The following is a 17,214-nucleotide window of genomic DNA, read 5'->3' as shown; positions in this document are numbered from 1 at the left end:
CATATCAACCTTCACAAAGTGCTGCTTACATACATACTAAGTGGCACTGGTTAGTACACACAATAACTGTCATGCTAATATTCCACTAGAAAAAGAACTGGATGGGGGAGATCACACTCAAACTGAATCCAGAAAATAACTGCCCTTGTTATGGAAAACAAGGACAGTAGAAAGTGTGAAATGAATATCCTGTTGTGAATGACAGAGCCTGGAAAAGTTGTCAGCCCTGATGAATACAGTGGGTTCTGTATCACATACTGCCTGTGGCAAAAGAGATGATGTAGCACTTTTCCCATATCTATGCTAATATTTTATATTAAACTACTGTACATGTCAATAAGCCACTTTCAACTTCAATAACACAAAAAATTTCAAGTGTTGCAGTAGCGGGTAGTTCTGCAGTCGAAAGGTGGATCTTGCACTGTTTATTTTCCCCTGTGGCAGTCTACAGACTAGGTAGTTTATAGATAGTAGCAATCTCACTACAACTGTAAGAGATAAAACTTTCTCACCTGTTATTTGCCCTGTTTAACTTGTAGTGTGAAAAGTGAATATTTTGACTAATGCAGTGAACTGTGAGGTACACTATTGTGTGTACAGTTTAAAATCTCACTGCCACCATTAAATCTGTATTGTGAACAGTTTTTATGATGTGCTGTGTGTGATTACTTAAACCTTGGAGTTAAAATGAAGACTATGCAATAATAGAAATAAATGGAGCTGGGTTTTTAATTACTTATTGAAAAATAAATAAACTTGTGAATTTTGTTCACATTAGTTACACATTCCTGTGTGTGTGTGTGTGTGTGTGTGTGTGTGTGTGTGTGTGTGTGTATAACACAATCTGAAACTCCACTGACTGTGCTGCAACACAACAAACACTACACTGGTGTGTTTTGAAAACAGTCACCATGGTAAAGGCCACTTACAATAACCATAGAAATGTTTTTAACATTTTACAGCACAGTTTGATCACACACATCAGAGGACCTTCACTGAAACTGGCAGTAGTCACAGGAATCACATACACTTGCTTACTTTTGATTCCCCCTCCCCCTTTGCCACAGAGAAACTGCATCACACTGCATATCAGAACAAACATGCACTTCAGAATGTGGCAATGAAAAGTGAGATTGCTACTACTGTAAATATATTACAATAAAATATGGAAGAAGATGAATCAAGATTAGAGGACACCACAGCTAATTCTAAAATTTTATTTTACTTTAAGCTGTCGTCAGAGAAATATATTGTGGCTCACAATAAAATTTAGAATTCAGTCATAGTCACCTGCAACAAATTTTGATATTACAGCTGCTGTATCCAAATGGACAAATTATTTCTACATTATGACACAGTATACAAGGGCAAAGTTTAGTTTCATAATTATAGCTAATATGATTAAAAGCATCATCATACTTTTCACATTATTAGGTAATTTGGTTGCCACTTGTTCTTTATCATTTACATACCCAGCCTCTTTTAGGTTGTCTGAAATGCATCCTTTCTATCTTTGTTATTTTCCCATTTCCCTGTTTTAGTTCACTTTCTTATATTCAAATTTTTGGATCCTTGTTTCATTTGCTTTGCATTTAATTTGACGTTTAAGTTCTATCAGTTAATTTTTTTCGCCCAATAAGAGTTCTAGCTCCAATATATCACCATGGTATCTTTAGTGTGATGTTGCAAGGTGTGCTCCAAAAACTTTCCTTGATTTTTACTCAGTGACACCTTAAGCTTAAATTACCACTTTCAACACCTACTTTGATAATAATAGAAAAAAGATTTTGTTTTTCTCTCTATATGCATACCACCACCTTAGGTCTATTCATCATATTGTACATCGCTGAACTTATATAACTCCGTATTTGCAATAATTTAATCCTCCATGAATCAAACACAAAAAGGATTGTGTTCTGTAATGAAACTTTTTCACAAATTACAACTGTGTGCACTGATGGGAACTCTAACACAGACTTTTGCTGTTCACAGGTAATGGTTTTACAAGCTGAGCTGACCAGGAACCCTGCTGACAGTTGTATCTTATGACTTTAAACACTGTCTGTGAAATGCAAGGGCCTGAATCGCTACCTGACACACTATTCTAGTCTACCACTAACTTTAAAAAGTGTTCCAGTTAAAAATAACTGATTTGGTAAAAATATAATTAATCATGTCATATATGAGTTGTAAGCAATGAAAGTGCACACTCAACAAGGTTGAAGGTGGTAGCACCCAAATTACCCGAATCTTATTTGAGGCAAAATGGTACACAAAATACAAAAATGTATTCATTGTTTCACAGAAAAGACCTGTGGCCATCAGTAGTTAGCTTCCTCTCTTTTTCAGGCTTTCTTACCTTTCTCATAACAATAAAATTTCACTCCACAAATGGGTCTTCAAATTTGCAGTTTACTCCATAACTTTGACCAGCATCATCAACTGAAGCAGAATACTAACAGTCCATTACAAAATAGAAGTAAATCTGTTTTCTGAAAGCTTGTCCATTGAGAAATTCCTCCCCCAACAAAAAGTTGCAAAGTTACAAAAATTCAACATGTTGTAGATGTAAACAGGATTAGTTTTCCTCTGTTCTGTCTTCATTTTGCCAAAAGAAATAATGACCTTGGTACTTCATACTCTGCAAGTCAAAGTTTAGACATACTAGGACACCTTATGAGCCAGTCATTTTTAATTTTCTGGATTTCAAGGTCAATGCCTGGATATCAATTTCCTAAATCATGAAAAGGATAGCTTGCTACTCACCATAAAGTGGAGATATGACTCACCTATAGGCATAACAAAAATATTGTAAGCTTACTTGTAGACAGTCTTTTTGTTGTACCTACCCGCAACTCAACATCTCCCCTGTATGGTAAATAGCAATCTACCCTTTTCATAAGACTGACATTATTCCAAACTTCATTTTCCATTGTTTCATTTCCTAAATCACTATGTCACACTTTTCATTTCTAGAGGTTATCAATGAACACAAACAAATTAAAAACTATTACTGACATGAAATTTTTTCATTTGCCAATACACTTCACATTTTTGTACTAAATTATAATTAATTACAAATACCCCCATTTCCATGTGATTAGGGATTAAAAATAAAAGAAATGTTATTTTTATAAAAAATTATGGTTCAACACTTGTTAATTAACATTTCAATTTGATAAAAATATATAGTAGAATTCAAACAAAAGGATAAAGTTGCCCCCTAACAAAAATAGAACTGGCAACCTAACAATTAAAAGACTAGAAATATACACAGCTCTGTTGAAAAAGCTCCAAATTTTTTGTACTTGACAATAGGCAATAACCTTCAAGCTCAATTTTTTCTATTTGTTTTGCCAAGTGCGCTATACTGATTTAGGAAATTGATACTTAAGGCACTTACCTTTAAATCATATTTATATGAAGAAAATCAAAGAGGGTCAATCTGTAAAGACCCCTTGTAAGAATCCAGTATAATACTCAAAAACAAACTAAACTAAAATCCGCTCATATAGGCCTCGGAAGGCCCAACAGTACTGACCAACCGCCGCGTCATCCTCAACTGTTAGGGATCACTGGGTGCGGATATGCAGGGGCATGTGGTCAGCGCACTGTTCTACTGGCCATTGTCTGTTTTCATGACAGGAGCCACTATTTCTCAATCAAGTAGCACCTCAAGTGATCTCAGAAGGGCTGAGTGTACCCCCCTTGCCAACTGAGCTCGGCAGACCCAGACGGTCACCAGTCCGAGTGCAATTGATTTTTTTTTTTTTTTTTTTTTTTAAGAGTGAAATATTATTCAACATCCTGCTTATTCCATCTTTTCTACAAATATTTATTCTGACCCACTAGAAAACAAAACCTCGACAGAAATTTAAGGAGTTGAGAGTTGCGACCTTGCTTGCAATATCTGGCATGGAGAGTACTGAATCATTTTAGCCGAATCAAGTGTAGGGGTCAGGTATCAGCCAACTGCTGCTAACATTTATCAATCACAGAATTAATTTATTCAAACTATAATGCTAGAGTCCACTAATGCAAGATATGCAGGCTTTTTTTCTTTGGTACAAGTCTTCAACTGAAGTAATCATCATGTTACATTGTCAAAATCCTCATTTGTGTGAAGTTGGAATTTGTGAGAAGGTAACAAGTTCAAAGCACAAAGGCAATAGAAACTGAGGAAGCAAACAAGAGTTGCTGTCGTATAGTTGAATAAATTTTCCACATATTTCTCATTAAATCTGAGTGGATTCCGAAACAGAGGTAGTACGCTACTTAAAGGTAAGGAAACATTCTACAAATCTTTAGAGTATATTCTTTTAAACACGCAATATTTCACTGTTCTGCAGAGTCTCTTGTAATCATGTAATTGCTAAAATTAGCCACAAATAGTGTAGTCTCCACAAATATCAAAACTAAAATGTGGACACACAAGAAATTCTTTGCGTAGGAAATTAAAAAAGCAGCCACCGTTACCCGAGACATGTTGCTTATAAATGGCTTATCTAGTCTGTATCTGTATAGGAACACTATTTCTGAACATTACTAGCGAATGCATACATTCTTATACACACATGCACAAAGATATCACAGCTCACCCATGGAAACTAATAGCTCAGTTTGACCAATGGTACACCATCTGACATTATACTAGTTGCAGACACTTAGAGGTATGCATACACCCAGTAAAACTGCGTGCACAGTCACATTCCACACGACAAAATAATATTTTACATTCTCATGCGTCCGGCAGTCGACCCACCAAACTAAACGGAACCATTGTCTCCGTACTCTGGAGGCTGGACCCTCCAGTTGGTGATCACATAGACTCTCGCGAGGACATCCGCAGAGATGGCGTGGCTACATCACTGGGGACGCGAAGCGGGCACTGGCAGTATCGGCTGGTGTTGACGTGACACTGGCGGCACCGGCTCGTGCTGACGCAAGTGTATCCCAACACTCTGCTTGCTACTCAGAGCCTTGCCGCACAATGGACAATTAAACGGCTTGATACCACTGTGCGAACGCAGGTGAGCCTGTAGGTGGTGTTTCCGCACAAAACGTTTTTGGCAGAGCTGGCACTCGAACGGTCGCTCGACGTCCTTCGCCCGTACCTGTGCGGGGAATGAAATGACATGTTGAGCTCACAAATTATGAGAATATTGTGACTTCTGGTTTATGAGACTCATAACATACATAATCTAAATTATCTGATTCAGGTAGAGTACACACATCGAAACTGATCTTAATAACAGCATACTAATAATAAAACAATTCTGTTACAGAGGGTAATTCTTATTAACTTTTGAAAATCTCCGAAGTGATGTATATGATACTGAGACAAATAATTTAACATAAGTGACGTGGTGTCGCAAATGTTGAGAAACACCCGTAAAGCAGATGAGAAATGTTAAACACGTGACATCAACAAATGATGTACCTCACTTACACATGCAGCAGCTGAGCCTACAGATCTACCGCACCCGGTCATCCTAACCTAAATTGTGTATTCATGTTGGTGTGTGTCTGGGCCCACGTGCATGACTTTAGTGCATGGAACTCAGGTTCTGGCAGGCAGCAATTTTTTCACTGTGTTAGGCATCTGTGTGTTTACACCGAGGTAAGATTCATTAGTTTATTTACTGGTCTCCAATAGTTTACTGCAAAATACAATACAACAAAGACCTACCGTATTGTGTAACAAGTAAATGAGTAAAAGCTACCGAACTGCATCATTACCAGTAAATGACCTACATTTTCTCTATTAAATTGTGTCTGTAAACAAAGAGACCAGTGTTTACTTGGTCATAGTGAGGACAATTTAATTTTCTAACTTACATATTTACAAGAAATCACACTTACAATAGGTGTTCGGTATGAGCAACGTTTGCTCGAGTGTAAGTGTTGTATTGCCCAATTGTCCCTTTGTGTTCAAGTCAACGACTGCACTTGTGGTGAGGTATATCATCTGGTAACATCAGATTTCAACATTTCTCATCCATTTTTGGGTTTTCCCAAGATTTTAATAAGAATAACCCTGAATATTGAATTGAATTGAATTTATTTGATCCTGTAAGATTACATTGTGTACAGTAAATGTACGTGTAATATAGGACATGTCAAAGTATTAACATTCTTTATCACTTATTTTTCTACACCTTTAGCTTACATTTTGACATCATTGATAATGAGTAACAATATATACAAATTTAATGGCATAAGTATTCTGCAACACTGTAAAACTCTTTTTCAATGAGATAGTCTTTAAGTTTCTTTGGAAAGTCATTGTGAAGAAACTATCTTGCAGGTTCTTGGGCAGACTTCTTAGTAGTCTGATACCAGAGTACTGGGGTCCTTTTTCTAGCATTGCCAGTCGGTGGGGTATGCTCCGTACTTCATTCTTCCTTCTTGTATTGTGGGTGTGTACACTAGCATTTGTAATCCAGTCCTCACTACCTTTTGTGATGTACATTATTGTTTCGTATATATACAACGATGAAAAAGTTAAGATACCTAAATTCTTGAAACAGTTTCTGCACGTTTCAGAGGTCTTTCTTCTTAAAATGGTCCTAATTGCTTTTTTTTGTAATGTGAACACTCGTTTTGTCTCTTGTTTGTTTGAGTTTCTCCACACAGTCACTCCGTACTGTAAGTATGGTTCGAAAAGTCCATGATACACTGTACACAGAAGGTTCTTGTCTGAATACTGTGAGAGCTGCATCATTAAGAATATGACAAAGCTCAGTTTCTTACAGACATTATTAATATGTTTTTTCCATTTCAGTTCATTATCCACAAGAATACCTAAGAATCTAGCAGATTCTACTTCTTCCAGCCTTGTTCCATCAACCTCTAAATCCATGTCTGCAGCCTTTTCCTTGTTTTTAAACACTGCATACATAGTCTTTTTCAGATTTATAACCAGTTCATTTTCCAACAGCCATTGAGCTGTGACATTTGCAGATATGTATGCTCTTCTCTCAAGCTGTTCCATATTTTGGTCACTATTTAGTATTGTCATGTCATCAGCATACAATATTTTCTTTTCTTCCTCCTCAATGCCTAAATCATTGACAAATACATTAAATAAAAATGGCCCCATTACCGAACCCTGCGGCACTCCATATTTGATGAATTTGGTTTCCGATTGGTATGAGTTTCCTAATGATACATACTGCTTGCGGTTGCACAAGTATGATTTTATCCATTCACCTGGTTGTCCCCGAATGCCATAGTTGCTTAATTTTTGTATCAGCATTTCATGGTCAATGGTGTCAAATGCCTTTGAAAGATCCAGAAACATTGCAGAGAGAACCTTTTTCTCATCAAAGGACTGTAAAATGTATTCTGTTAGACTGACAATTGCTGATTCTGTAGATTTACCCTTTCTGAAACCATGCTGTGAGGGTATGAGAATGTTATGTTTGTCCAAATAGTTAACTAATCTGGTATACATAAGCATTTCTAGGATTTTTGAGAAACCTGATATCAGTGAAACTGGTCTGTAGTTGTTGGGATCATCCTTACACCCTTTCTTGTACACTGGCACTACCTTCGTTGTCTTCAGTTTTTCTGGAAAAATTGCATCTCTGAAAGAACAGTTTGCTATGTTCAGCAGTGGTGTTATTATCTCCTCACATACCAGCTTTATTACATGATTTGATATTTCATCATCACCAGCTGATTTCTTGGACTTCAGTTTCTGTACAGTTTTCCGCAATTCATCTTCCGTGACTGGTCTTAAGAACATAGTACTGCATGATCTTTTTGGTACCTTAATACCCTTCTGTTTTTGACTATTTCTTTCCAATTTTAAGTTTTGTACTACTCTGATATAGTTATTATTCAGTATGTCTGCTATTTCCATACCATCTGTGACCACTGTGTTGTCTATTTTAATTGACCTAATACCTTCTTCTTTCTTTCAGCATTGATTGCATTCCAAGCTGCCATTGCCTTGTTTTTTGAGTTCGCTATAGTGGTGTCAACTGCTCTTGCTTTGGCTTCTCTTATTGTTTTTCTATACTTCTTTTTTAACATTTTATAGTTTTCAGCTTCGCCCATCCATCTCACATCCTGAAGCTTCCTTCACTGTTCTAGTATTTCACTGGTAATCCACTGTGTTTGATCTTGCTGCCTTTCTTGTCTCTTTACTTTGGGAAATGCTACATTAAAATGGTACTTAATTGTTGAAATAAATGCATCATATTTTTCATTTACACTCTGGGCCTGTAGGGTTTCATTCCAGGTTTCCTTACTTAACATTGTTCTAAAGATGTTGATATTTTGTTCACTGATGATCCTAATTTCTTTGGTTGTTTGTTTTGGTTCTGATACTGTGTCATTACTTCTGAAAAAGCTGATTAGTTATACAAACAAGTAAAATATCTAACACGAGATTCTCCATTGTTCAAATTATCATTTCATCTTTTATGAATTATTCTTGCTCAAATTATCATTTCATCTTTTATGAATTATTCTACTGAATAGTATCATTTCTCCCATAGAATCTGCTGTAGCCTTATTTTTATAATCTCTGGGTTCATATCAAACATGTTTTTGCCCACTGATTTCTTACATACTGTTGTCCCATGTACCGTGGAATCTGAGCATATAATTTCAATTGATGTGTACATAGTATAAAATTATTTTCATTTCTTGTGCTCTAGGTGTGGTTAAAATAATTCTCCTCAAATAATTTTTTGACAGCTGCGTAAGAAGATAGTAATTTCATAAACGTATATGGAGGGAACAGTTTCTGAAATAATGGGTGACAAGATTCTTTTTGCTGTGCAGTACCCATGTATGTCCTAAATTTCTTCTGCAGTTTCATAATACGCTATTTGAATTTCCTCAGAAAATTACACCATAGCTAATGACAGATTCAAAATAACTATAATATGCTATTTTTCGTGTAGTCGTATCAGTAGAATTTGCTAGTACTTCCATTGCAAATGCAAAACTGCTTCATTTATTTGCTAGAAAGTCAGTATGTGCAATCCATGAGACAACAATTCCATTTCCATTGACCACCACTCACTACGTAAGGAGTAACAACACTAATTAAATTGTACTAGAACTTATAATTAAGACAATTCTTCTCACTTGGACATCTGAAAATAAATAAAAAATAAAAAAATTACTGCCCTATATTGGTTGGTTGGTTTGGGGGATTAAAGGGACCAGACTGCCATGGTCATCGGTCCCTTTTTCCAAAGACAAAGAACACCCACAGAGAATAAAAACAAGGAACAGAAGAGATCACAGACAATACAGAACAAGAGATACTGAGACAAAGACAAGACAAAACAAACTAAAATCACACAGAGTGTGACGGTGGTTGGCCGACCATAGACATAAAAAAGGAAAGGCCAACCACTTAGAGACACATTAAAAAATCAGTGTAAAACCATAGGCCAAAGGCCAGAAGCAACACAAAACAATAAAATAAAACAGAAACACTCAGAGTAAATTCTTCAATAAAATTCTTCAGGGTATCAGACCGCATCGTCATAATTTTAAATTGCGCCAACGTTTCGGCCAGCGTTGGCGCAATTTAAAATTATGACGATGCGGTCTGATACCCTGAAGAATTTTATTGAAGAAGACAACGGCCGCGGAAGCCTACGCTTACTCAGGGTAAATGATAAAATCCCCCTGCCCGAATAAAACGTAAAACTAAGTCAGCCATAGTGGAGTCGTCTGTTAAAAGGGCAGGGAGCGTAGCAGGCAGCGCAAATGTCTGCCTGACCACAGCTAAAAGGGGGCAGGCCAGCAAAATGTGGGCCACTGTCAAAGCTGCCCCACAGCGACATAGAGGAGGGTCCTCCCGGCGCAGTAAATAACTGTGTGTCAGCCGGGAGTGGCCAATGCGGAGCCGGCAAAGAACTACTGAGTCCCTGCGAGTGGCTCGCAGGGATGACCGCCACACAGCCGTCGTCTCCTTGACAGCACGGAGTTTATTGCGCATTGTCAGTTCGCGCCATTCATCGTCCCATAGCGCCAAGATTTTGCGGCGGAAGACTGCCCGCATATCAGTCTCTGGGAGGCCAACGTCCAGAGATGGCTTACTGGTGGCCTCTTTCGCCAGGCGGTCAACATGTTCGTTACCCGGGATACCGACATGACCGGGGGTCCACACAAAGACCACAGGGCGGCCGCAACAGGCGAGAGTATGCAGAGACTCGTGGATAGCCATCACCAAACGAGAACGAGGGAAACACTGGTCGAGAGCTCGTAAACCGCTCAGGGAATCGCTACAGATAACGAAGGACTCACCTGAGCAGGAGCGGATATACTCTAGGGCACGAAAGATGGCGACCAGTTCAGCAGTGTAAACGCTGCAGCCATCCGGCAAGGAACGTTGTTCGGAAAGGTCCCCTAGAGTGAGCGCATATCCGACACGACCAGCAACCATCGAACCGTCAGTGTAAACAACACCAGAGCCCTGATACGTGGCCAGGATGGAATAAAAGCGGCGGCGGAAGGCCTCTGGAGGGACTGAGTCCTTAGGGCCCTGTGCCAAGTCGAGCCGAAGGCTAGGGCGACGAACACACCATGGGGGTGTATGCAAAGTAGCCCGGAAAGGAGGGGGAACAGTGAAAACCTGGAGCCCAGAGAGAAGCTCTTTGACGCGGACCGCTATTGTACAACCAGACCGGGGCCGACGTTCTGGCATACGGACGACCGACCGCGGGAACAGGAGGCGATAGTTTGGATGCCTGGGCGAGCTTAGAACATGGGCAGCATAAGCGGCCAGCAAACGTTGGCGTCGGAACCGCAGTGGAGGTACACCTGCCTCCACTAGTACGCTGTCCACAGGGCTGGTGCGGAAAGCACCAGTGGCAAGGCGTATCCCGCTGTGGAGAATCGGGTCCAGCATCCGTAACGCAGATGGGGATGCTGAGCCATAAGCCAGGCTCCCATAATCCAGACGGGACTGGATTAACGCCTGGTAGAGCCGCAACAGTGTAGAGCGGTCGGCGCCCCAGTGGGTGTTGCTCAAGCATCTCAGAGCGTTTAGATGCCGCCAACACGTCTGTTTCAGCTGCCGGATATGAGGCAGCCAAGTCAACCGGGCATCGAAAACCACCCCCAAAAACCTGTGGGTCTCCACCACAGCAAGGAGTTCGTCGGCAAGATAAAGCCGCGGCTCAGGATGGACTGTTCGGCACCGGCAGAAATGCATAACGCAGGTCTTGGCTGCCGAAAACTGAAACCCATGCGCTACAGCCCAAGACTGCGCCTTACGGATAGCGCCCTGTAGCTGACGTTCAACAGCTGCAATGCCAGTAGAGCTGTAATAAAGGCAGAAGTCGTCAGCATACAGGGAAGCGGAGACAGAATTTCCCACGGCCGCAGCAAGCCCGTTAATGGCTATTAAAAACAGACAGACACTTAAAACAGAGCCCTGTGGCACACCGTTCTCCTGGACGTGGGAGGAACTATACGAGGCCGGCGACTTGCACGCGGAAGGTACGACACGACAGAAAATTGCGGATAAAAATCGGCAGAGGACCCCGAAGACCCCATCCATGAAGCGTAGAAAGAATGTGATGACGCCATGTCGTATCGTACGCCTTCCGCATGTCGAAAAAGACAGCGACCAGGTGCTGACGGCGGGCAAAAGCAGTACGGATGGCCGACTCCAGACTCACCAGATTGTCGGTGGCGGAGCGGCCTTTACGGAACCCACCCTGAGACGGAGCCAGAAGGCCCCTTCCTGCCCTATATTACTCACTTTTATCTATACCAAGTCATGTAACTGGAACTTCACACAGTTAACTACACTACTGGTCATTAAAACTGCTACACCATGAAGATGACGTGCTGCAGACACGAAATTTAACCGATAGGAAGACGATGCTGTGATATGCAAATGATTAGCTTTTCAGAGCATTCACACAAGGTTGGCGCCGGTGGCGACACCTACAATGTGCTGATATGAGGAAAGTTTCCAACCGATTTCTCATACACGAACAGCAGTTGACCTGCGTTGCCTGGTGAAACATCGTTGTGATGCCTCATGTAACGAGGAGAAATGCGTACCATCACGTTTCCGACTTTGATAAAGGTCGGATTGTAACCTATTGCGACTACGGTTTATCGTATCGCGACATTGCTGCTCGCGTTGGTCGAGATCCAATGACTGTTAGCAGAATGTGGAATCGGTGGGTTCAGGACGGTAATACGGAATGCCGTGCTGGATCCCAACGGCCTCGTGTCACTAGCAGTCAAGATGACAGGCATCTTATCCGCATGGCTGTAACAGATCGTGCAGCCACGTCTCGATCCCTGAGTCAACAGATGGGGACGTTTGCCAGTCAACAACCATCTGCACGAACAGTTCGACAACGTTTGCAGCAGCATGGACTATCAGCTCAGAGAGCTGCAGATATGCCATGGCATTGAATCACTAAGGTTCTGAATACATTCCTGAGAGATTTCCCTCCACGCAGTTTGTATCCGAGCCAACAAATCTGCGACACCAGTTACCGGAGGACTGTGACGCACCAGGTGCTGACCAACCGTGCCCCAGACACGTTCCACAGGCAACACGGCTGGCGAATGCGCAGGCCAGGGAAGCAATGGTACCCGTCGCTCTTCGAAGAAAGCTTGTACATTCCTCGCAATATGTGGCCAGGCATTGCCCTGTTGAAATGTGGCCTGTGGAGATGCCTGAAGCAGGGGGAGTACGAAGTGGGACTCATCCGAAAAGATTACATGTTGCCACCCAGCACCCCGGTGGTGGTGTTCACGTGTCCATTGCAGTTGGAGGAGCTTGTCGTTTCTGACAATGGAAGCCAATGTAATGGCATGCATGCAACCAGTCCAACCTGCAGCAGATGAGAACGATACTTCGATGCAGACAAGTTCACACCTGTTGCAGTGCTGTACGGTCTGTAAATGGCTACATGGACAAGATGACGGTCGTCCAGTGCTGTGGTCACATTCCGTGCTCCAGTTCCCGCTCGTCACTGTAGGACCTTCCTCTAGCCACCGCTTCCACACACTGTCATAGCAGCATGCCCTGAGCGATCTGAAATGTCCCGGAGACCAATCATTCTGCCCCTTTCGAACTCACTCACGGGCCGATATGGCTCCCTTTGATGTTGATGAGGCATACTGGCACTCAGTGTATTGTTTCCATCTCGTGTGACAGTTCTGCACCGACTACACTAGGCGCAACACCGACCCTGTCGGACCAATACGAGAGGGCTCTACTCGGCGTACGTGTACCCCATCTCACTGCAAAATGTACGACTTATTGTTTGCACACCTGTCACAACTTCCACCAAGTATGGCGCTATTCGGGTAATTCCTTCCCTGTGCGGCACTTTTCACAAACGGCAGTGTATTTTCACTTCACAATCACATCTCCAGCCATTGACTCGGGCAACTTTGATTTACAAGGGTTGAAATGTCCCTGATGGATTTGATACTCAGATTACATCCAGTGAGCAGTCCACATTAAAAGTCACTGTGATCTCCTGTGCGATCCAGCCTGTTGTTACTGCTTCTCTACAAACAACACAATATTCCTTACCTCCTTCTGTAGTGTCAGTTCTGCCTCTTCTGACATCTAGCGGCCAATTCTGCATTACATGGAGGAGTGCAGATACTTCCTATCAGGTAGTGTATATTGTCTTGCAGTATTGTGCCACAATCTACTCCAGAAATAAATACACTTGCAGAAGAATTCATTTCGATGACTGTTCCTAAGTGCCTGAAGATGGTACCTTAAGAGGCTTTAAAATTAATGGCACATAAAGGATAAAAATGCGGCTACTGTGTCCAGTGCCATGGAAGCAAAAATTTGTATTTTGTCTTTGTCCTTGTTGTTGGGCAGAAAAGTTTCTCAGTGCCTTATTTTGGAGGATATGATATTTGCAATTAACATACTTAAAGAAAATAACAGAAAAATTATATACAACAGCAAATGTTACAAAGCAGCAGTATTTTTTGCCTATGAAATCTTAGTCTTGATCTCAACAAAATCAAACAATACAAAATCCAGAAGACTGACATGATCAGTTCTTCGTTAGGTGTAGGCAACACACACACACACACACACACACACACACACACACACACACACTCACTCACTCACTCAATAACACCACCCTTTCTGTACAAGAATTTCTGTTATTGTAACGTGTATGTATGTTCACTACACAACAACTTATAAATGTTCAGCATGTAACTGTGAGGCATAGCACCTTATATTGCACCTATGTATGTAACAGACAGTAGCAGGCAGCAGCTTCATACAAGAGTCATGATCGCCATGACCAATGCACTCAAATCCAATAGCTCGTAGCAAGTAGTTTTAGCAGTGGCCAAAAGGCACCGGCAGCTTATGCACTATGAGATTACAGTATTTTAGGAAAACAAAACTGTATTTATTGTGACTTTCATGAATTATTGCTATTTGTTTAATTGTTAGTGTTAGTATTAAATAAATAAATATTGTTTTGTCTATTAACTGAGTATACCTTGGTGTGAGAACTGCATGCTGAGAGAGAGAATCATACTCATGGGAAATTTTAGAAGTGCAACTAGCCAGTTTATGGGACTGAGAAAACAAGATACATTTTACGATAATTTTGTTATTTAAAGAGATAGTTATTTGGAATTTTTGGATTTTATAAATTTGTTCTTCTGATAAACAGTTCATAAAAGCTATGAAGTTGTGACTGGTCAAAGTGAAAAGACACTGTTTTGCACAGTTTAATACTAATATTCAACTGGTTATGAGATACATCAGTTAATCAGAGAAAAGTACTGAGGAATTGCTGGGGCCATACAAGAAAAGGGTAAAGGGAATGCTGACGGCAATTAATGAAGATTTACGTGCAGCAATGCGAGAAGTGCAGGTAGGTGATGACCACAGCAAGGTCGGTCAGTCGGTGAGAATTTAGGGGAGGATGAAGATGACAGTGAATAAGGAGAGTTTGTGAAAAAATTAATTATGGTAAACAGAGAAGAGATGGATGTGGAGAAGTGTTTTGATGTGTCATTAGTGGACAAATGTTGAAAGGAAGGATAGTGACTGCAATCTTTCAAATGTGTATGTTATCTCCAAGACACACAGAATGTTTTGACAGAGTGGAAGTTGTACACGATTTACTAAAGGAAGATTAAGTCAATAACACTGGGGAAAAGACAGGACAGCCAGTTCGAAGTACAAGGCGGGAAGGAAGGAAGATTGGGTTTAATGTCCCACTGACATCGAGGTCATTAGAGACAGGGCACAAGCTCGGACTGTATCATCAAGGATGGGAAAGGAAATCAGCCATGTCCTTTCAAAGGAAACTTCCTGGCTTTGCCTGGAGCAATTTAGGGAAATCGCAGAAAACTTAAATCTGGATGGTACGACATGGGTTAGAACTGTGGTTCTCCTGAATTCGAGTCCAGGATGCTAATCACTGTGGCACCTCACTCAGTATAAGGCACAGAAGTGCAGTGTTTAGGTGACAGTGGTAGTGATCTTTGTGCTGATAGTCAGAAATTGTTTGATGCTTTACGTAATAAGGAGAAACTGGTATTGATCAGCATCCAAATAATTGTAGCCACTGTAAAAATAAAGAAGCCTGTAAAATATGAAATAATATTTTCTATTAACAACAATGATATACAGTTGTATCACAACTTTCTGATAATTTCCAGGCTGAGCACTGACACATTGATTGGGGCCGATTTCTTTAATAAACACAAAGGGAAGTTGGATTTCAATAATGATATTATGGTTTGGGAAGTAAAGGGGGCAACATTTAGTATACAATTTTACAGAAAAAATAAATTGACAACTGAGGAAAGGGACAGTATTCCTCTAAAATATTGTAGGAAAGAAGAAGAAGAATATAATGAATATGGCAAAGAATTGGGGATGAATTCAGAGGAATTCGAAATGAGCCATAACAAAATAGAGATAAAAGTGGAGGATTTGCTTGCATTAGATAGGAGCTGAGGGTCAAATCCTGAGAGGGCATTGCATTCTTTGCAATGTCAGGTGGGTGACTGACGATCATCAGGTACTCGAGTAATTGGCAATATTATTTCATTGCCATTTCATATTGTAAACATTCCTCTCCTATAATTTTAAACTTTATCTGTCATCTATCATCTTCTTTGCCATCAAGGGAAAAGTAAAGGTATTAGGGGGTGTTGTACTTAAGTTAATTATTGGAAATATAAAGAAATTAAGAGCAAAGGAAAGTATTATGGAATTCTGAAGAGTGTAACTGAGGTCTACTGTTTATTAGGAAAGTGATGCTGAAATAAGGCAACTTTATGCAGAGAGGATGAGTAGTTGTGTTGAAAAATGGAAAATGTTTACTGAATTAGTGGTGTAAAGATTGCTGAAGGTGACGTGCATGCAATGGTTAGTACAAGGAAACTAAAGATGGAATAATGTGACTTTTAGTAGAAGAGGTTTTGGAACAGTAATGTAAAACTAACCAGATGTAACTTATAAAACCAAGAAGACAATGTTGGGAAAGTAACAAGGACAAAGATAACTAATCATAAAAGGATGCATTGTGGTGATGAAAAATGGATAAAGGATTTTGTAGGGAGATCGGTAGTATAGCGATGTAGAAGCTTTAGTAGGAATATGAAAAGGATCTAGTAATACTGACATAACGACTACTACTAACACTGACACGACTAAACAAAAGTGTGAAATTATAATAAGAGCGGGCAAGAATGATATGAAAAGTTCTGTAAATAATTTCATGCTATTTTGATGTGATCTGCTCTGCATGAAGTGAAAATACTTTACAATAAGGATTTTGAGGGGCAGTGTGGCCTATCTATAATGTATGGGAGAGAAACAGAAAAATATTGGTAACTATGTTACATTGTTTAATTTGTAAAAGAATGAATTATGATAGTTTTAAGTTTCAAAAATTTTTTAAAAATCAGTATAATGTAGATATGCTGAATTAGTTAAGTAAATTTAGCCAATGCTTTCACTAGCTACCTATTTAGTTAAAGTCACAGATTGATCCTCACTTTGAAAGGTACTATTTTTTTCAATCAATTTCATATTTGTGCCATGTGAATGCATCAATTGAAAAAAAGTCTCTGTTAATTCGCTTCTGATAACAAGAATAATGAAAATATTTAAAGATGGGAAAAATAAAAATTTTAAAGAAAATACCTGCACTAAAAACTACTTTTCAGGAATATGTGTAAAATTGTAATCTTAGT

At 40.1% G+C, this 17,214-nt stretch overlaps 1 protein-coding gene across 3 annotated transcripts in view; it reads right to left on the bottom strand.

The window, feature by feature from the left end:
• Positions 1-789: 789 nt before the first annotated feature.
• The window catches only part of LOC126424965 (zinc finger and SCAN domain-containing protein 22-like), an 84,744-nt gene continuing 68,319 nt past the window's right edge, over positions 790-17,214 (bottom strand). For all 3 annotated transcript variants that reach the window (XM_050087843.1, XM_050087842.1, XM_050087844.1), the window contains exon 7: positions 790-5,114. In XM_050087843.1, the coding sequence (XP_049943800.1) occupies positions 4,866-5,114 (249 nt within the window). In that variant the 3' untranslated portion in view covers positions 790-4,865. The remainder of the gene's footprint in view (positions 5,115-17,214) is intronic.

Source organism: Schistocerca serialis, chromosome 10, assembly GCF_023864345.2.
Source record: "Schistocerca serialis cubense isolate TAMUIC-IGC-003099 chromosome 10, iqSchSeri2.2, whole genome shotgun sequence".
Taxonomy (NCBI): Eukaryota; Metazoa; Arthropoda; class Insecta; order Orthoptera; family Acrididae; genus Schistocerca; species Schistocerca serialis.
Note: the sequence above shows the minus strand (reverse complement) of the source record. Positions and strands in the feature narration are given on the sequence as shown.